The sequence below is a fragment of the Tachysurus fulvidraco genome, chromosome 13 (genome assembly GCF_022655615.1).
Source record: "Tachysurus fulvidraco isolate hzauxx_2018 chromosome 13, HZAU_PFXX_2.0, whole genome shotgun sequence".
NCBI classification, from domain to species: domain Eukaryota; kingdom Metazoa; phylum Chordata; class Actinopteri; order Siluriformes; family Bagridae; genus Tachysurus; species Tachysurus fulvidraco.
The window spans coordinates 2,814,079-2,836,641 of record NC_062530.1 but is presented as its reverse complement, the minus strand read 5'-3'; the positions used below and the strand labels follow the sequence as shown (position 1 = coordinate 2,836,641).

The window sequence follows — 22,563 nt, the reverse complement described above, 5'->3', positions numbered from 1 at the left end:
CACGATAAGTATAAATCTGTGATTTGTCCTGCAATCAGATGCACACTAATCCACACCTCCAGACCTATCAGAATCAGCAATACAGACAATACAGCACTTTGATATTAATGCTATAATTCAACAAGTGGGACACAGAGAATATGACCTGATCAGACCTTTTACTTTTATTTATTTATTTTGTATAAGGTAGCTCACAGGGCATATGACGGATTAACATAAAGTGTTATTAAGGTTGGTATTAATATCAGTTTTATCTGCGGTATGGTGACCTCACAGCTACAGGGTCTACATTTCTATCCTGAGCTCAAAATGCTCTCTGAGTGGCGTTTCGCATGTTTGGTTCAGTCCTGATGGGTTTCCTCTGGGTTCTCCGCTTTAAACCTCTACAATAAATGTGCCAGTTTAACCAGGTAGGCCAATTTGCTTAGATGTGCTATAGACAGACATCCTGTGCTGTTTGTATTCCCGCCTCACTCATGGTGTTCCAAGGATAGTCCCTGGATCTGGTGGAGCCTATCCCAGGAATAGTATTTGAAGTGTGACACTTCATACACTCTGGACGTGACACACGACGAAGGAATGGTTTTCTTATCATGAGAGACGTTGCTGACGTTGACGTCGCCAGTCCGAGCTCTTTTGTGCTTCCAAAAAGAAAAGAAAAACAATACAAAAAAAAAAAAAAACTCCACCAAGTAATGTACTGATATAAATTCCAAAGCTGTTCCACTTGAATCCGTCTTGATCCCTTTCTTCAGGCGGTTTTACCCAAAGCTGCTGTTTAAGAAGTTTTGAGGCCTGCTTCAGTTGTGCGGTTCTGCGATCCTCTCTCAGGCCTTGCCATGTTCTCTGGTTCATGCCACACTGAAACATGAGCTTCTTCCGGATACATTCTTCATTTCTGCTGGCAGAGCTTTTTGTTAATGATGGGAAAATCCTCCATTTTTTTTTTAGAGACTCTTGATTGAATTAGAAACATTGATTTTCAAAGAATGGAACGTTTCAGCCAAGGTGAGGCGTTTTTTTATGTTTTCATTTTGACTTTCTCCGATACGTTTTCATGCTTCACTTGCTGTTAGGGAAAATACCCCAGTACAGTAATTTATGTACCTTTAGAAGTGAAACTGGATCGTTATAGAATTTAGCCAAAATTGATATTTATACAAAATTGTTGTAGAAATAACAGTCCAGATGTATTAAGTCAAGAAAAATTCGTTTGGTGTTGGATGTTATGTCATTAAAAACAAATATGGAGCACAAGTAAAAGGAGCTCATAGCCACTCATTCAACATAATGTTTATAATTTTCATGGCTATTCCTTATTTACATCAGACTTGTAGTTCTAGTTCAAAACCTCACCCAAACATGATGTTTTTAGTTCACAGAAATTCACAGGAAAAAAAGTTACTATAGAAGTGTAAATTATATACTGCAGATGTAATTTCCACAGTATATATAATTGTTGTAGGCAACATCACTGATACAAGGGACGTTCTTGAACCCTCAGTGTGAAAATACACCGTATACAAATGTATACAAAGTGGAAACCAATAAGCAAAGATTTTAAATAAGTTGCATAATTATGGACACCCTTTTAAATTTGTGGGCAAGTCGTGGCCTAATGGTTAGAGAGTCTGACTCGTAACCCTAAGGTTGTGGGTTCGAGTCTCGGGCCGTCCACGACTGAGGTGGCCTTGAGCAAGGCACCGAAACCCCCAACTGCTCCCCGGGCGCCGCAGCTTAAAAATGGCTGCCCACTGCTCCGGGTGTGTGTTCACCGTGTGTGTGTTCACTGCTGTGTGTTGTGCACTTTGGATGGGTCAAAAAGCAGAGAACGAATTCTGAGTATGGTCACGTACTTAGCCGTATGTCACTTCACTTCACTCACTTCACTTTGAAATTTGTAATGTGATCACATTCAGTGTCCTGCTCAAAAGCAATATTCTGATTAATACCCAAATTATGATCAGCATTTCTGTCAGATTGCTTTCACATCATCTTCCTTGATTTCATGCATAGAAGCTCAGTTGTTGAAAGGTATCGACCATCAGAGGGGTCTAAAAGAATTTCATTAACAGTCAATGAACCATGAAACACCATAAAGGCCATAATCATCAACATAACATGAAGATGGAAAACCAGAGAGACATCACCATGAACAGGACGTCCCCCCATAAGGTATAAATAAAGAACACAAAATCTTAGCAGGGAGGCCAACATTAAAGCTGCTGATTAGTACAGTTGTGATCTGATTACTGATCTGATTAGTGTCTCATCATGTGAGATATTCCGTATAGATGGCTGGAAGGAAGCTCTTACTCTAACTCTCTTACTGAATGGAGACCAGTTCTAAAAGGTTCAATAATTTCAAAATTATTTTTTTGTTTGGTGCAAGAAAAGCATATCACCAGAAGAACATCATACCCATGATGCAGCATGGTGATGGTAGCATCATTCCTCAGAAATGCTATTTTATAGCATTGTATAGCAATACCATGCTATTTTAGTACAAATCCTTTAGGTGCCTGCTAGTGAGAAAAATATATAAAAATTAATGTTACCTTTCAGCAAAACCAATGACTTAAAGCATACATCCAAATCAATAAAACAGCAGTTTCGGTGTTCTTGAGTGACCCCGAGTTCGGATCTGACTCCAAATAAAAAAGAATTTAAATGCTAGAATATTTTTGCAAGAAAGTGTGGGGAAATATTACCAAGTCAACATTCAACTGGCTGACTTGCTCTGCCCCAAAAAAGTTCTTTTTTGAATGTTTCTGATTGTTTTTCACTTAAGTTTTTATATGTTGGATTTTCAAGTGAGCGTGGAAAAAGTTTATTTTTTACAGTCAGACTTGTATATCCATTGTACATAGACTGCATAAACTGTCTTTCTTTTCTGAAACCAAAAGACAACAGAATCCTGTGGTAATGAATCAAACCACAGGATTAGTTTTAAACAAGGAGTAACTTCATACTTTACAGGTGCTGCTTTGTGATATCGGTTTTGTCTCTGTTTTATTTCTTTCACCTCTGATTCCAGAAAATTCCAGCCGAACATACTTGCTGTTTTGCAGTAGTGGTCTGAGAGGTTTAATGCTTTCAGGGTCAACTTTTTTACAAGCAGATGTTGTCTATGATGATTTTATCTCATTGAAGTACAGTAGCCTGCTGGTTATTATATTTCTGTATTAACTTTTAGGAATAAGAGCACATTATTTAGGTTTCTGAAATAAAACATTAATATTTAACATTCTGTAACATTTCTAGGTAAATATTTAAATGTACGCAAATGTGTGGTATTGTCCATTTTCAAAACTAAATTTACATTATGTTTAATTTCTTCTATTGAACCTTGTGTTCAGACGACACTCCGATGTGTTTGATCAAAAATGGATCATAAGATTTTACCCAAACCTTGTGCTTGTACCTTGTGCTCAATGTCATTAAAGAAAAAAATAGGACGTACAAAATACTAAGAAACTGATATTCATGTAAATATTTCCAAAACATATTTCTACTTTTAAAATTTTAAGTTGTTAGAAATTTCATTGGTTCAAGAGTTCAAGAAAAAAGCATTTTCTCTCAGACTTTTTACACACACACACACACACACACACACACACACACACACACACACACACACACACACACACACACACACACACACAAACAAAATGCTTATTTTGTGTTAATTAATATCTGTTTTTTTTAAACCATAAAATTTATATTCAAATATTTAATTAAGTCTATAATCATCGTCACGAGAACCAAACACCGTTTAAACGTTGGATTTACTGTTCCAATGAATCGATTCAATAAGATTCATAAAGCGCTCCATTGCATTGCATGGTATTGAGTGAATCACACAGGAATTTAATTTGCTTCAGCTCTGTTTAACATCATAAGCAGATTAATGTGTGGTCCAGAGGCAAGAAGGCAACATGCCCCAGCTGCCCTGGTGAACATTAACCTATAAGGGTGTTATTCTGTCAGTTTCACTCAGTAAAATAGTCTTGACAAATGGCAAAGATAACGCAGGGAGATGATACAAGGAGCTGGAACGCTTGTTTTTTACGTTCTGTCTCCCAGCTGGACTCCAGGCCCATATGGACCATGCAGTGTATTTCCTTTCGTCTATCACTAAGCTCCAATGTACCTCATGAGCCTAAAATGACTTTTATTCGCTTATAGTGCAAGCCGATGGATTGTAACAGCTGTTGTGGGATGAAAATGGGGAAATGTCTGCTACTTCTGCTGTTTCGAGATTTATTATGTCCATAAGTCACAGTCCATTAAACCATATAAACATGGATTATCGATTTTGGTTGTCGACGCTAAATAAAGATATATTTAACCCTGATTATCCATGTTAGATGAATTGCCTAATCATCCAACCACGTAGTATATTCTGTTTTATTTAGAAATGATTTTTGCAGTAGATTTTTGCTGATGTCTGATCGGAAACATTCCTAAACATCTGATTTAAATTAATCTTCTTCTCCTTATTATTGGGCATGGACTTTTGAGCTTTAACATCATATATGATGCCTAAATTGCTGCTATATTCCTAAATTTATACAAAATTAATAAACGTGAAAATGTGTTCAATTCGTGTGGGAGGAAAAATCACATTCATTCTAACAAGAATTTATATATTTATTAATATTAATATTAATAAAATTATTGCTATCATACTATTATATTTTATATGTATTCATTTCCTCACGGGGACTGTTGAAGTGCATCACAATTGAAAGTTATTTTTAATTAAATGTTCAACATGTAGCCATTAGGTGGTGCACAAACTCTAAAAAAAAAAAAATCAAACTCTAAATAAATAAATTCGGCGCTTGATATTGTGCAGTTTTTCTGTCTAAATTCGAAGTAATAATTTGACCAGATCAGCTAAGTAAAAACATAATGCAGCCCTTCGGATGTGGGCTGCTTGTCAAAATACCCAGAACGGTGCTCTTAAAAAAAAAAGAGAGAAAGAAACAAAACAAAACAAAAAAGACATTTTAAAGGATTAGGAATAAAAGGAAACGATTCAGTACAGCGTCTAGATCTGAACTGGTAAAGGATCTGCATAGTACTTTAGACATATCCGACACGTTGTATACTGGTTTAAATAAAGCAATAGCTGGATAAAAATAAATAAATCCTGGTGCTATCATTTGCACCACTTGCAGCTGAAGACGTGCAGGCTAAAAAAGGTAAATATAATAAGAGTGCCAACTTGCATTGCGTTACATTATTATTATGGCCGACATTTTTATCCGAAAGAACTTAGAAAACACAGATTGCTGTTTTCAGTTTAATGAATTGTGAGCCAAGTAGAGGCTCTGTAAAAATAGAAGCTGTACACATGTGGCACACACTCGTTTTCTCTCTTTGCCTTTGCATTTTGGATTTCTGTCTGGTTTATAAGCTTACAAAAGTTATTTTCCAACAAACAGAGTAAAAGCTAAAGACACATTTAACATAATTAATTAACCAACTAATTAATTGTTTAATTAATTTATTATTGAATAGTTATTTTATATAATTATAGAAAATAGTTATTTGAATACTAATTATAATAATAACAACATTTGTGATCTTGTCATTTTGATTATGAGGATTTAGGCACAGTTTCGTAGAAAAGTTAATGATTTTGTTTTACAAACTTTGTTTAACAATTCATTTTAAATGCCGTTTTAATTTAAAAAAAAAATCCTGTCCGTAATATGTGTGTGTTTTTTTTTTTATTAATCCACGAAAGCAATCCCCCTTCTGAATCACATTGAAAAAAGAAATCTATTCTTCTTGGTAAACCTGCAAATTTGATGCGTATATATTTTTTTGAACAGTTTAATTCCAACTGCATGCCATTATTGTTTTTATACAATTTTATACATGTCGTGCGTAGATGACCTAATGTCTAAAGACACGAAAATAGAAAGTAAAAGATGCCTACTAAAAAGATATTACCTACATCATATACATTTTTACAGTGCTGGAAAATGACTCGTGTCCATACGGATATACAAAAAATTAAAAATAAAAATAAATCACCAAACAAACAAAACAGTGCTTACATTAAACCTTCATTTTCTGTTTACACTGAATAAGACAGCGTCTGGGCAAATATTGCCGATAAAGCGTTCAATACCATGGCTATAATTATATAATCCAGATATAAACAGAATAAATAAAATTTCGCTTTAAGGTTCAAAAGTGCCTTCGTTTTCCTTCCATGTGATAACCTAATTAACTTTTTTTTACACTTGCACTGATTAGACAGAATTAAAATTTACTATGATCAGATATCGAACAGCTTGTCCTGAATGAAAATATTTATATAGGCCTATATATAAAAGAAAATCGTAATACAGTTAGTTTTCACTGAAAAACAAAATTCAATCCTGGAATTTTCCCGGAATGACAACACGGACAGTCACTCACACACTCAAGTGGTATCCATCCGCCAGCAGAGTTAGTACCAAGCGGGTTTTTATTTTCTTTCTTGCTTGCTTACTTTCTTGTTTTGGCGTTGAGATGCACATTAGTTCAAAATTTGCGCAGTCTTGTGTAGAAATAGCTTGAATACATTTGGCACATATCACCTTAAAGGCTGGTGGAAACACCCGAGACGGTTAAGGGACCCGGCTTTTCTCCTGTTCATGTTTTTGTACCGAGTTTGCATCATTTCGCCTTTTTATATGGATGAAGCCTGTAACTTGGAGCGCCGTTGTCTTTTTACCCTTTCTTTTACAGCGAACCCGCTCCTTTCAGGCCCGGGTGTTGTTTTTGTACTTTTCCCCCCACCGCAGAGGCTAAGTGGCTTCTTCATCAGTGTTGAATCAGTCTTTAATTAATTACCAGTGCTGTCACATCACGCAAGGCTTGATGTCCTGATAGGCGACTTGTTGGTGATGATAATAAGAGCCGCTTCCAGGTGAATGCATAGTTGAAGATGTCATGGCGTTGAAAGAGAAGACGAACTCCTTCCGATCGCACATACTGGGAGATTGGGAATGGTACCTGGGAATACCTACGGAGGGAACCAAACAACAAATAGACCTCGTTAGTAAAGGGTATGATTTATTTTTGCTCTTCTTTTCTTTTATTGTTTCTTTTCAATGTATAAAAGCTATAAATGCAATAAACATTCCGACATAAGTGCATTTAGTATCCAATAGTATCCAAATTTTGGGTAAGTCTGAGTTAAATTAAAATGAAAACTTTTGTTTGCTTTCTAACAATTCAGGTGGAAAATGTTAACGTTACTACTATTAATACTACTACTACTAATTATAATAATAATGTCACTTATTACTACTACAACTGCTTTATTATTATTATTATTATTATTATTATTATTATTATTATTATTATTATTATTATTATTAAGATCTGAACTACTAATATTCTGAATCAAAATTTTGCTGCTGTCTTTAATCTGAACAGTTCAACATTTTAAAAATTGTCTTAAACACCTAAACACTTAAACACTTTTGGTTTGTGCCAAATGCGATGCAACGCAAAAAGAATGTGCGAACTTTAAATTGATCCCAGTGTTGATGGTGGATGCAATTCTCAAGCCGCTGGTTTCATGTAGCATTTAATGACCCCCGTATCTATTTTGGCTAGCCTGATTACACCGCCTGCAGGGAGTAAATGTGGAAGGACTGGATGGTTGACTTCAGGGTGGGAGATCATTCTCTTAATTGACAGCGCCGTGCTCGCACGCGATTCCCACCGGACCCGGTGCCGCGCGCCCCGCTGGGCCATAGACTGTAAATTGGTAGCGGAAGAGAGATGGCACTACCCTCTGACGGCCTTCACTAACTACCATGAAATTACACAGAAAAGAACGTCGATATTTTAACTAATTAGAATTAGAATAAGTAAAAATCCTATGCGCAAATATATTGTGTTAATTCTAGGACATAATGTCGGAATTAAATTGCTTGAAAACTGCGTTTTACAAAGAATAATATCGAATTATTGCAGATTGTTTTAAATACAACCAAACAGTTTGTTTCGTAGTAAAAATTACTATAACATGTTTATGAGAGATTTTCATCCTGGTTTGTTTGTTTATTTATTTATTTATTTATTAAATAAATAAATAGATTATTTAAACTTTACCTTGTAGGTCGGTCGTACTGTGTCCATTCTGGTGCAGATATGACTGGTCCAAAGAGTGTGTTGGTAAACTCGGCTGTAAAGGATTTGCCCCGGGGTTGCAAGGAGACAGTGGCTGCTGTTTAATGTAAGACGCTCCATTATTAACTGAGGCAGACGGCGCGGGCGCCCACGCCGAGGTCGTGCTCGAGTAAACGGGATGCGGCTCCATGACTCCGCCGCCGGACAGCAGGGGCGAGGCTGAGTTGTCGTGATGAGGATACTCGCTCCCCGTGGATCCTGTACAGTTCCCCATGTAGGAATGTCCACTGTTGGCCGACAAATGAGACATGGAGTGTCCCGCCAGGCCCATTCCCTCCATATTGCCTGCCAAATGTCCGTTCATCATCCCAATCCCGCTCTCTAAGGATAAACTATTTGGCGGGCAAGACAGGCCTCCGCCGCTACCCTGGAAGTTGTAAGACTCGGGTAGGTGGTTGAACCCGAGACCGTTCATCATGCTGTACATAGAAGGCTTGAGTGCCTGACATTTGCGCCGGAATCCGCGTGGTCTGCGCCGAAAAGAGCCCTCCTCGAACATGAACTCGCTGGCAGGATCGATGGTCCAGTAATGGCCCTTTCCTGGCCGCCCGAGCCCCTTGGGCAGCTTAATGAAACACTCGTTTAAGGACAAGTTGTGGCGCACAGAGTTTTTCCAGCCTTGGTAAGAGCCGCGGAAGAACGGAAAGCGACTCTGGAGGAACTGGTAGATCTCACTGAGCGTAAGACGCTTCGTCGGAGAGCTCTGGATGGCCATGACGATGAGCGCGATGTACGAATACGGAGGCTTCTCAGGACGCCTTATGCCGGCATTTGTCTTTTTGGCTTTCGTGGTGGAGGAGGCCGCGTCCATGGCCGCCGATTGAGCGTGCGCTTTCTCGGGCGCGGACATCGGGCTGCTTTGGGCAGGCGGTTGTACGGAAGGCTGCTGGACCTCGGCCGTCATCAGTTCTGTGCGCGCGACACGGCTTTGCTTTATTTATTTATTATTTAAGAAAGGAAAAACCTCCACCTGTAGCGAGGTCTTTGAAACTTCTGAAATCAACGATCAACCAGAGAGTATCATGACCCACAAAAAGCGGCAAAAAAATCCTGACGTTCCAAGAAAAGCAAGCGCAAACGCACCGTGAACAGTTTGTCGCGTTACTTCGTCACCTACACTGTCCCAGAGTTGGAAAGTCCTGAAATGGCAGTGTCCACAATTAACGCAGAAAGGGAGCTTCTTATACGGCTTCGGTTCCGTCTGGTCTCGTTTGCTTTGCAGTTCGCTCTTTACTTATCTGTGGCCATCAGCGCCTAGCTAAGTTGATGACCATCATGAAGACGTCATGAAGCGCGCAAGGGACCGCCCAGTCTCCGCCCATTATCATCCCCACTCCACGGGATGGGCTCACACCAACATCTGGCATCTCTGCGTAAAGTTTTCTACTGTTAGAAAACCGCTTGTCTATTTACATATATAACAATAGAATAAAATAACAAGTGCATGTAAATTTTACTGTCTTTTTTGTAATATAAAATATTTCTATACATAAATTATACATATAAAGTTTTTGTAGTGTAATTTTGCTTGAACAATCGATGCTATAGTGGTGCTTTGATTTATGCTTACTTATTTTATCATTTTTTTAACAACAATGAAAAAAAGGTTTTAAAAATTTGTTCTGTATTATTTTCTGTTTAATTACCTCAATGTATCATTTGTTGTTCATTGTCAGCCTTTCTCATCACAGATTTTATATATATTCTAACCCTAGGTTTCTTTTAAAGGAATATTTAATAACGCATGAAATGTGAAAAACAAACAAAAAATACAGTTAAAAATTCTATCCGTATTCACAAGAACACACGGTCCGTATTCTTTTTAAGACAGACAGGAACATGGGCAGGATGTTTATACTGTCAAATGTAAACATTTTCTCTGGCCTTCTTTATATAAAAAATCAAGCAAAAAGCCCCACAAGAGTCGCTAATAGCCATTCCGAGGCAATGCGTCCGTTTTACGCTGCGCAAACGATCTGTGAATCTTTGTTTTTTTTAACATAAATGTGGAGATAAAGCCGTAGACAGTTCTGTCAAAAGGACGTTTTAAAAGCTGGGACTCAGATCTGCATTGTTTTGAGAAACTTGTCTATATGAAGACGCCTAATCGGTGAGTCATGGCAAGTCAGTTTCACTTGTCATCTGAATTCGGGCTGATAAAAGGTCTTTTGTTTATCCGATCTGAAAATTAATATTAATATTTAATATTCTAAACACAGTATGACATATCTCTATAAAAACATGGTGATGCAGATAGGTGCAGAGAAATGAAGAATAAATATTCGGATATATACATAAACTTTCATTCTTGCAAGATCTGCCCTGTCTGGGTGAGCTGTGATGTGGCAAAAAAAAAAATCACAGTTACAAAAAACCTGCCTAGCCATAAAGAAAATAAAAATAAAAATTCTGAAATTTAAGGTTGCTAAGCACATTATTAAATTCAATAAACTGTTTTGGCCTTGAAGCAAACCTTTTGCTACATTTCACATTGCATGGTATAAGTCTAGTGACCAGGGATTATGTAGGGTTAAATAAAAATATACAACCCCCTGTCGCCACCGACAAGCCATTAAGGCTGGAGCGAGCCTCAGGCATTCGCTGTTGTGACCGAAACCCAAGAATATCGAGTGTATATTGATAGAACCGGACTCCACGTCGTCCACGCAGGGCGCATTTATCAGCACACGGACCACCCAGTGCGTCAAACCGAGAGAGAGAGTGGGGGATCGCGCAACCGTGCGTTCTCGTCCCTGCTGCGTTTAATTAACGTTGATGACTTCATTTTAAGAGGAACCCCAGAATCCTGCACTGTTACTGCAAGCGGTCCCCACTATACCTCCCGTCTTTATTTTAACACTGCGCTGCGTCCAGAACTAAGCACGCGCCTGCCACCAAATAACACACCGAAATAAGCTATTCTAGATAAGATTACCTTAGCTACCATAGGTGCTATTTTGACATTTATGCACACGTCTGGGACGTTGCCTCAGTTATGTTTTAATCCTACATGCTGATCTTCTGTGACCTACCATCCGTGTCCTAATATCCGCCCCCTAAATTTACCTCACACACACACACACACACACACACACACACACACACACACACACACACACACACACACACACACACACACACAGGTAACCTATAATTGCAGGCAATTAATTAATATATTAATTAAATATGAGGCCTAAATATAAATTTATTTTATGTGTTTATAGATTTCTATATTTTGTGTGTGTGTGTGTGTGTGTGTGTGTGTGTGTGTGTGTGTGTGTGTGTGTGTGTGTGTGTGTGTGTGTGTTTATATATATATATATATATATATATATATATATATATATATATATATATATATATATATATATTATTGTTATTGTTGTTTATTTTATTTTTTTTTACAAACTTAATTACTCTCCTAAGATTTTAGTTTATCCGCTGTACAAAATTTTGTGGGAAATCAGAATTTATCAGAATCAAGCTCTAGTATTTCCATATAAGTTTTATGTTCCATAAAGTATTTACTGCTTAAAATATATATAATTTATAAGCAGTTTATACACACCTTTCTGTAGATAGAATTATTGAAAAGATACTCGGTGAATATAAGATATTTTTGTTACTTTAATATTTATGCATTTTTATGATTTCTCTATAGACCTAAATATTTATGTTTAAAATGGATCACAGAGACCACTAGAAACAACAACAACAACAACAACAACAGCAACAACAACAACAATAATAATAATAATAATAATAATAATAATAATAATAATAATAATAATAATAATAATAATAATAATAATAGTATAGCGTTTCTTTGCTTTGTATGTCTCTTTAACAACATCTCCAAGTGCGTTAGGTTCAGCTGCACACCCACTTCATGAACAGCGCACATTTTCCATGACGTTCTCCAGTGAAATATTTGACAGCATGTAGAGATTCACCTCATGCTCACGCTGGAGTTCCAGCTAGCTCGCATACTTAGTTTCTGAGCAACCCAAGATATGCGTGATTCGCGAAATTCCTTGCTCAGTGCATCCCAAACAGTTTACCCATCCATTTCTTAGACAAAAATATCTGCATACTGCGGACCTAACCTTCGTCAGGCTTCGCCAGCTCAGTTTTGTGTGATTATTTTTTTTGGTTATGATTCCCATATAACAAAAAAACAAAACAAAAACAAACAAACAAACAACAAAACAAAAAACCACCACAGCACGAAAGTAACCTAATCTGTATTTTTCGTAATTCCGATAAAACATGAAATGTCTGTGAATCTAAAACTTCTGCTTTACTAGCTGAACTAACAATTACATGGTATTATAACAGTATGTCAAGTGTTTTTTTTCTGTCACTTCGTTAGTCTAATAATATCTGCATTCAATCTTGACTTTTTATAGTGTACAAGCGCAGTACAGACACATCAGTAGTAAAACAAACATTTAGTAAGCACAAACTCTTAAAATTATAAATAAATAAAAGTCGAAAACAACTAACAGAATAAACAGCTTTTATCAGTCAATTTTCGATTGAAGATAAAGGTGAGAAGAAGAAAAAACAACATAAAAAACAAATTCTTCACAGTCTATTTTTTGCTACTGGTCGTAAGCAGTCGTTGCAACCAAAAATGAAATTAAACACAATTTTGACTTTTCCCTGAAAGAATAAACAAATGAAATTGTCACATCACACATAGAGAGAAGGAGAGATCTCGATTGCGCGCTCGGAGGCCGTGAGGTTCACCAAAAGGGTGCAATGGAAATGTTTGAAAAGTCCCATGACAGACTGATCCGTCAAATAAATGTCTGCTTGCTGGGCCACAAGTTCATTCTTGTTTGACATTGTGGCCAGTGTCAAAATGGCAATGAAATTTGTCTCATACACAAAATACGTGGATATATATTTTCATTTGCTTAGAGCCAGACGGTGACCGTTATAGCGCACGAAATATCGTCCTAATACTCTTAAACATATACATCAAGATCATTCAAAGACTGTTTATGTGTATGTAAACTGATAAATCATGAAGCATCGTATTCTTTTTGGATACTAAATTTGGAGACTCCATTTTTTATTTATTATTATTTTTTGCAATATCCATTTCTTTTCACACGTGATGGCGCGCAATTGGACTACAACTCAATTCAATATTTGTTTCCTTGCGTTTCTTCTTAGTCCATCACTGAGATGAAATCAGAAAGGAGCTGGGGTAGAGGTGCCCTCCTCCTCACTTTCACTGGCGCAGTAGGTGGCCGTGTATATTTTCGTTCAAGCGGTGTTTATGTGAATGAAAGGAAAAAAAAGGCGGAATTGCACGCGCGCGCGGCTGATTGCGCTTATTGGGCGGCTGGACTGATGTGAAGCGCTGCCCCACCCATCCGAGCAATCAACAGCTCGCCAATCACGCCCGAATGGCTTTTTAATTTTCCTTGGCAAGATGCTTGGCCATTGGACTCTCAGAGAAGTTTTTTTGGCGTGCAAATACTGAAAGACAAGCTGGCGGTTTCTGAACTGTGGCCCATTTAAAGCGGGTCATCCATTTATCACAGCCTCGTGATGGGGTTTTGCCGGATGGTACAAAAAAAACACATCATTTTACCATGTAATGTAGCTACAATGCACGCTAATCCAGAACCACTTCGGCGGGTTGTCTCACCCGAATCTTTGTAAGTACTTTCAGGAAACTTGGTTGAATGATCCATGAACACAAAGGGCTCAACGAAAAGGCTCTAATTAAAACATAAAGTGTCGTAATAGGCGACTGAATATAATATATTGAATATAAGAGACTGAATATAATATAATATAATATAATATAATATAATATAATATAATATAATATAATATAATATAACCAAAGTCTAAAATATATCTAATACCTAAATATACGTATAAACAAACGAAATAATTTACGTGAATTTTTTTTCACGTGCTCAGTTTTAACGCGGTAGCTTTTCCCCTCTTTAAAAAATATTTGCAATAAATCAACACATAAATAAATAAATAAATAAATAACCTATACAACCAAATCTAATCTAATCTAATCTATTAGAATAGAATAAAATAGAATAGAATAGAATTAAATTGAACAGAATACAGCTTATTTTTGCGAAGTAGGTCTTCACTACAAAAAACAGTATTTTGCAAGAACAACAACAACAGACATGACACAAACTACAAACAGACAAAAAAGCAGTAATAGATCAATAAATAATCTATTCTAATCTAATCTAATTTTAACCATAAAAACGCTAGTTTTATTTTTTCCGCAGTAGCTTTTTCACGTCTTGAACAGTCATTTACAATCATTTCTCAAAGATCTCCCACTCTTTCTTTTCTCCCCCATAAACACGTTTGTGTTATGTTTCAGATCTGGCACAAACTAAATCTCGTTTGAGGAGTGCAGTGGAGGCTTCGGGGTGGTCTGAAGTGGGTGACATGGCCATTGATCATGTGGATGTTGCGCTAAAACATACATGCAGACTGAAGTGCAGAGATGACCCAGAGTCCCCTGACTCTCAAAAAATGCTCATTTTACAGCCCAGTTTTTTTTTAAATTAAATTATTAGACTTTGCTGCTTGTTCCAAACATCTGATTATGTCGCAACAAATCACTGACCTACTACACTGAACAATAATGAACTAGATTTCATTCACTGAAATAGTTGGTTTGGACAACAAATGATTCGATCTTACATTGTATATTACTTTGATTTTTATTTTATTAGAGTGAACAAAAATGAATTATTCTCAGAATTTACTGCTTTATTTAATAATTCACATGAGTCGGGTTGGGTCTGACCTCAGACAGGGCAAATAAGCTAAAACAAGGTGGATTATTTAAAAAAAATGATTGTTTTTTTTTAGTTATAAATCATCAACTACAATTCATAATTAATAATATTAATATTTCATTTATTATTATAAGAAGGCCACAGTCGGTAATGCTTACTCAATAAAGTTTCACATTCATTATAATATTTTGCATTTATTTGCAACATTTTTTTAAATTTAAGAACTATGTTATCAATTTGCATAAATTCTATTATTATTATTATTATTATTATTATTATTATTATTATTATTATTATTATTATTATTATTATTATTATTATTATTATGTGATTTTCTTCTCTAAGAAACCTTATGCCTGTATGTCTTTATTCTTTGGCATTAATGCTAGAATTGGGATTTTTTTTAGTGTTTTCTTACTCTTCAGTCCTAAAATCTTCACGGGTTGGTTTTAGGCAATAATTTAGAAAACATGAAATATGTTTGTATGTTTTGTATGCTACATTTTTATGATCTAATTACAATTTAGATCACTTCAATAAGAAATGCTCCTTGGGGTTTAACTAGTCGCATGTTTTCTTTTTAGCGGTAACTGTAAACGTTTTCATTACGCACATGTGACAGCTCTCTCTCTCTCTCTCTCTCTCTCTCTCTCTCTCTCTCTCTCTCTCACACACACACGCACACACACACACACACACACACACACACACACACACACACACACACACACACACACACACACACACACACACACAGCCTAAAAAATAATTGAAAATTATTTAAAAATTTAAAATTTTAATTGAAAGAAAATGAATTTGGGCTAGATTTGACTATTCATGAATATGATTTTGACATTGGGAGACAGATAAATGAAGCTGGTGAGGAGTTTGCAGCTCTGAGACTATTTGTACCACGTTTTGAGTGCTTGAAGCTTTACAAGGGGGAAAATAGTTTGTCCAAATCCTGTCTGAAATTGCAGTAAAAATGAAAGCAAAAAATATTTAGTCACAAATCTACAGCATGAAGAAAAAATGCTACCAAACTTGCCTCAAGATCAAGGATTGTGTGTGCTACAACAATTTTTATAATACAGCTTTAAGGGAAAAAAATCATTATGTGGTTTTAGTCTCTTTTTTAATACAACAAACCCAAATCAAGTAGGCTACTCATGATGTTAAAGATGTTAAAGTTAGATTTTTTGCTTGTATGTTTGTTTTTTAGAATCTATTAGACTATTCATAGTCAGAGATCGATTTTATTATTCAGTAACATATTCAGTAACATATTACAAAAATGATCTTTGCATTTTCCTTGTATACAAAAATCAATCTTTATTCCATGCAATCTTTATAATGTTGTAAGTTATTGCTCTCAATTGCTCACAAATCCTTCTCTGAAGTGAAACAGTGAAAGGAGCTCTTCTCACCCTGTCATTTATTTGCAGCCTCAACAAAAAAAACAAAACAACAACAACAACAACAATATTCAACAATAGCAGTAACATCTGAATCATTTTTAATCTCAGTAATATATGTTTATGTTTCTTTCACAAACAGCCATGGCCTTGAACATGCTAAATGTCATCTTTGATAATTTAGAGGTCTGTGTAAAAAGGTGTACTGTTGCAATCTGTGTCCAGGAAAACCCACCACAATACAGATACACAGATACACCTCTCTCTCTCTCTCTCTCTCTCTCTCTCTCTCTCTCTCTCTCTCTCTCTCTCTCTCTCTCTCTCTCTCTCTCTCTCTCATCTCTCTCTCTCTCTCTCTCTCTCTCTCTCTCTCTCTCTCTCTCTCTCTCTCTCTCTCTCTCTCTCTCTGAGATAGACACTTTTACTTTGTGTTTTGTTGCCGTCTCAGCCCTGTACAATAAAACACAGCCTTTCCCATGGCATCAACACTGCAACACCACAGGCCTGTATCTACTGTGAGCCACAACACTGGAAAAGGGCATGAGGGAATGATGAGACAAAGGGATAGACAGAGAGAGACAGAAAGAGAGAGAGAGAGAGAGAGAGAAAGAGAGAGTTGGAGTAGAAGAAGCCCACGCACTTCTGTGGTGCAGGTTAGACTAATTTGGGTCAGACTGATTTGAGGCAGATGAGAGCAGGATCCAGCTCTCCATACGCTCCGTATTTGTGTAATCCAGTGGCTTGTCCCCACTCTCTCCCTCTGAAGGAGGATTTTCCTGCGGGGGAGGCGAGTCGGAAAAAGCAATTAAGAATTCCCAAACAGTTCACAACAATAGAAGATGTCATGGTGCAGAGCCTGTTTTCAGTCCCCAAAGGTCTTCCTCTCCAAGCTTGACTATTTTTAAACCCACCTATAGAACAAGCACTGATTCATCACGAAGACACAGGAGAATCAGGGAAATGTCTGGAGATGGCTATAGGTGTGGTTAATTATACTACATAGATATAAAGTTAAGTTTATAATGTTTATAAACTTCTTCCAAAAGTATCACATATGAGAGACTTTTTAGCTTTATATTTAATATCTTTCTAGAAAATATTAATATTTTAGGTTACTATTAGTAATGTCATATATTTAAAGTATTTTATGTGAGAATAAAGGAACTTTTTTATCTCACGAAACCTAAAACTCTTCACACTACATGAAGTACAATATCTGTATTTCGTCTGAAAGGTGCAAAAACTTTTGCATTCCACTATAAGCATTCATGACGTCCTACAATGAATAAGCGACTGAAGAAAATTCAAAGTCAAATACAGACTGAAGAAGAGGAATTGAATGTCATGGCGTGCTTATATTACTGTGAATTATAACAACGTATTGTGCGTTATGTGTGTAATGATATCGTAATTTTTTTTAGAATATTTTAAACTAAAAGCAGCTTCATGTTGCTTTCCTTGTGGCGATAAGAAACGTAAGGAATTCCTAAGAAATGGGAATGTAATGTAAGTGGGTTTGTAATGGCTGCTCCCCGCAGTGGAAGGCCAGGGTGGGAAAAAGGGTCTGAGAGCATTTCCTGCTTCGAAGGGGGTCCAAGTGATGCATCAGACCAAACTGGCATCATGTAACATGAAGCACGCCAAGTCGCAGTACTCCACATGCAGTTGGAGAGAGAAAGAGAAAGACAGCACAACAGTGAGCCAGATCTAGTTTTCTAAATTAGAGGGAACAGGCAAGATGAGGAGCTAAGATTTTCAGGACATACCATGGCTAAACATAGTAAATATTACTCAGAGAGGCAACAGAACGCTCTTCAGTTTTATGGCTGAGAGTTAGCAGATGTTGTCCAGCCACCATGCTGTGGAGCTGCATGCAGATCATTTCTGCTCTAACTTTACAGGACATTTATACACTAAGACCAAGAACAACACCAATTTCACTCAATACTGAAAACTGCAACTACACCTGCACTGATGGAAAAATCACATACGTTTCATGCATCATAATTCCGTTAAAACACCCCACACCTGATAAAAATGACACAGTGAAAGCTTTTTGAAAAAAATCATGTTTAAAAGAAGGAGCACATGGAAAAATAATCTTAAAATCATGTGTAATTAATGTGCAAATAAATCAGGTAGGGCAATATCTTTATTTGAAATATTGATTATTTGCAAATAAAAAACAAGTATTAATAAATTAATCAATATGGAATATGCGTAAAAAATAGTTCAGTGTAAAATAAAGGATGTAAAAACCAGGAATCATTTGGAAAACAGTCAAATAGATGTGAAAATTATATTGCAGTTGTAATATTTAAAATCAAAATACATGAATATTGTTAATATCCAAATGAATATATATATATATTTAAATGTTTTAGTAAATGAATGATTTGGGAATGAATGATAGATCAAACGTGAAAGAAAATGGAATTGTAAAAATAAATGAATTCTCTGGAAAAAAAATTGTGTTTATAATTTGTGGAAAATGTGGTAAATTAGTTCTTTACCTAGTTATTTATATAGTCATATGTGAAAATAGATTAAAAAAAGGAATTGTTAAAAAATACATTTGCACATTTATGGATTTTAAATGACATACGGCAAAAAATGGTTAATAATTAATCAGGTGAAAAAAAAATCCTGTGAATCTAAATGAATCATATGTAAATAAAATCAGGTTTTAGATTTCTAAAAAAGAATAAAGAATTTGTTATAGAAATGAGGTGAAATATCAAAACGCACATAGTACATGTGAAAACGTACATTTCCCATCGTGTTTTTTTCTGTGATTATTCATTTATCCATTCATTTATTTATATAGAAATCTATTATACTGCAACCAGAAATGAGTTTTGGATCCATTTGTGTAAAGAAGCACAGGATCACAAACAAGACGAGTTTTGCATGTTTGTCTGTACAAGACACAGACATACGCACACAGACACACAGACACACACACACACACACACACACACACACACACACACACACACACACACACACACACACACACACACACACACACACACACACACACACACACACACACACACACACACACACACACACACACACACACACACACACACACACACACACACACACACACACACACACACACACGCACACTCAGACGTGTCGACAGCCTTCGCCTGCTCCCTGCCGTTTGTGTAAATGTCACATGAAGCTCACGAGGAATCTTAGCCTGAACCCGTCAAAAGGCTTTTTATTTCCACCTGCTCCAGGCCTCTTTCCGTTGGCCTGCTCTATAACAATGGTGCTGGAAAAGCCGCGAGAGTGCTCTCTGACAGGAGCAGGATTGATGCTGGATTATGTTTGGCCCTTCTTCAGATGGGCTTCAACTCGGGAAGCGCTTCCCTCCCCTTTTCCGCCAGAACCGCACCGCTGCTCCTACAGTAAAACACGGCCCGAGTCTGCACATCTCTTAAAGAGTAACATTTTACACTTAACAACTCGGCGCACACTTAAACATGATTTTCATGTTATTTCACCTTTCTAACGTGTATGGGACTTCTTAAAAAATGTATTGATTATCTTAGTAATCAGGTATTTATCTTAAATAAAAATTCTGGCCATGTCCCAAGAGAATAAAGAGATTTCTTCTCATTGAATTCCCTAAAAAATGGTTTCTTTATCTACTTTTAGATCTAATGATCTCTTGCTTCTTCACAGACCTGTTCCTGGTCCTGGTCCTGATCCAGAGACTGAAGGAAGTGCAGGTATGTGAAGTACCAGCACCGGCTTACAGCATCAGGTCACGCTTCGGACCATTGACCCTTGATCCCAGTGTGTTTATGTCTTGTGATTGATTGGATAAATAATGATGAGTCACATCCCAAGTGTGTTTATATTACAGAGTCACGCAAGGAAGGAAAAGATCTATGACCTGCTAAAAGCCAGTGTGGAGACAGAAAGAGAGCGAGCTTATTAAATGCTACCTGGTAATGTTAACGTCAACGTTAATGTTTTTCCACCATTTAAATAATAATAAGTATATTATTGTACTAAAAGGAAAAATGTAATCGTAATATCATATTCTGATGCCGATTCCTCAAATTAAATCCTAATAAATCTCATTTGCAGAGCACTTGAATTTGTCTGGACTGTAATCTATATCATCCTTATTTAAGAATGTATTTATTGTTATTATTTTTTAATTTTATATATATATATATTGTATGGTGTTTTAACAATACAATAGACATTGATTAATTTTATTGAATATATATATATAATATATATATAAATTTATATTTATCCCTAATGAGCAAACCTCGAGGGAAAACTTCCTGAGATGATATGAGGAAGAAACCTTGAGAGAAACCTGGCAAAAAGGGAATAAAAAAATATATACCAACAAAAAAGAAATACAAAATATGTCTCCTCGTCACCAAATGGAACCAAAGCAAAGTTCTCAAGCCCTTCAAATTTAGTTCCTAAATATTACGCAGAACATCAGCGCTATGAAGCTAAACCGGGTAAACCACAGTGTCCTGCGTCTGTGATTAAAACGCAATGTCCTGCCTGCGCTAGACACTTATTATCTTTGAAGTGTTGAATGAGAGTCTTAGTTAGCTTTACTAAATAAACATGTGCAGATGTTTGACAGTTTACTTCATGTTTATTCCTTCTCTTTTTGAAGATTAAGCACATTAGCGACCTGCGAACGCAGCCTAACACCCGGCTTTGTAACTAACGCGATCGCACGGTGAAATGAAAGAGGCAGCAGCTCTCATTTTGGACCATTTTCCCTGAATTGTAAGGTCCATTATGGAGCCTGATTTATGGCTGTGTTTATCACCGTGTTATTAAGTAATCAGTGTACACCACAGTTGCTCTTCAAATCTCCTTAATTCAGGCTAAAGTCCTGAGATTAAACTCAAATTAAAGGCCCACGTGGACGCTGTTTACTTTCTCAGAAACGTCCTTTATTTCATATGTGGTAAAAACATGATTATGTCTGTTTTCCATGCCTTGTTGGCTAAAAGTGACCCTTACGTAAAACCTGTGCTGTTTATTTGCATGTTGACGTGGGAGATTAAAGGAAGCGATGACGTGTCGTGACCTGTTAGATGTGAAGCACAACGAGCAAATAAAGCGCAATAACTTTACACCCATAGACATATAAATAAAATCTTTAATTGTGTTCTAGAACAATATTAAAACAGGAAGTGGAAACAAGTTAGAAATAAAGAACTTGCGAGCAAGCGATTATGGGAAAGTAAGCAACAATGTGTGATACTGTATGATGTGGGACAAAAGTCTTACCTAACATGCACTCGGTTATTTTCTCATAAATGATATTCCTGAAATGGTTTGTTTTCTTTTATACAACAGAGAATTTGCCAGTTAAGATGGATTTATAAATAAAAACAAAGAAAAATCATACTTTTTATCCCTTTCTAGTTGTTTGATGTCATGGAACATGGCAAGCCAAGTCAAAAGCCACGTCTTTCAGTTAGAGCTTCACCTCTGACACTGTAGACTCCTTCCAAGAACGTTTCAAAAACTTAAACGGATCAACAGTTACACAGTTGTTTAATCTGCTGTGCAAATCCCTGTGAAAGTTATTACACGATAAAAGGTGCTTATTATAGAAACAGCAAAAAAAACAGAATGTGATTCAGCTGTTACTCTGAAGTCTATAAAACTAAAATTTCTAACTTTCTAATAAACACTTCTTTGGATCCAAATTTTTGTCAGGTTTAATAAAAATATTCCCTCCGGTGTCACGACACTTGCTTTGTTCTTTTTTCTTTCTTTTTTTAGCAGTTTGCGCACATCTTTTGATGAAACGAGGCTAATTATATCGAGCTGTTTAACCCATTTAAACGTACAGCACTCCCATTTTTCACTCTTCTGTTTGTCACTGAACAAAGTGAATGAATAAGATGAATGACTGTGGAGTAAGCTGAGATTTTTAAACAAAATAAAGAATGTCACAACATATCGTAAACGCATACGAAGCCGGCGACACGTTTCTCAGGACGAGATGAATGCGTTTCATTTGTGGTTTCATCACACACACACACACACACACACACACACACACACACACACACACACACACACACACACACACACACACACACACACAGAGAGAGAGAGAG

General features: G+C 36.5%; 1 protein-coding gene and 1 long non-coding RNA gene across 2 annotated transcripts; one reads left to right on the top strand and one right to left on the bottom strand.

Moving 5' to 3' along the window:
• Positions 1-5,724: 5,724 nt before the first annotated feature.
• foxf1 (forkhead box F1) lies at positions 5,725-9,688 on the bottom strand. The gene is made up of 2 exons (XM_027159384.2): positions 8,131-9,688; positions 5,725-7,030 (listed from the first exon to the last, which is right to left on the bottom strand). Exons 1-2 carry the CDS (start codon positions 9,110-9,112, stop codon positions 6,867-6,869), a joined length of 1,146 nt encoding a protein of 381 aa, XP_027015185.1. The 5' UTR covers positions 9,113-9,688; the 3' UTR covers positions 5,725-6,866.
• A 273-nt stretch (positions 9,689-9,961) lies between these two features.
• LOC113650824 lies at positions 9,962-20,530 on the top strand. Its single transcript, XR_003442523.2, has 3 exons — positions 9,962-10,318; positions 20,126-20,172; positions 20,310-20,530. It is a non-coding gene; the product is annotated as an uncharacterized LOC113650824 (long non-coding RNA).
• Positions 20,531-22,563: the final 2,033 nt, after the last annotated feature.

What these genes read in the sequence shown, in the direction of transcription:
- foxf1 (XM_027159384.2), bottom strand. Translation starts at nt 9,112, where the DNA reads ATGACGGCCGAGGTCCAGCAGCCTTCCGTACAACCGCCTGCCCAAAGC. An exon ending in CAGTACGACCGACCTACAAG is followed by an intron (nt 7,031 to 8,130) that starts GTAAAGTTTAAA and finishes TTCCCTCCGTAG; the next exon opens with GTATTCCCAGGTACCATTCC.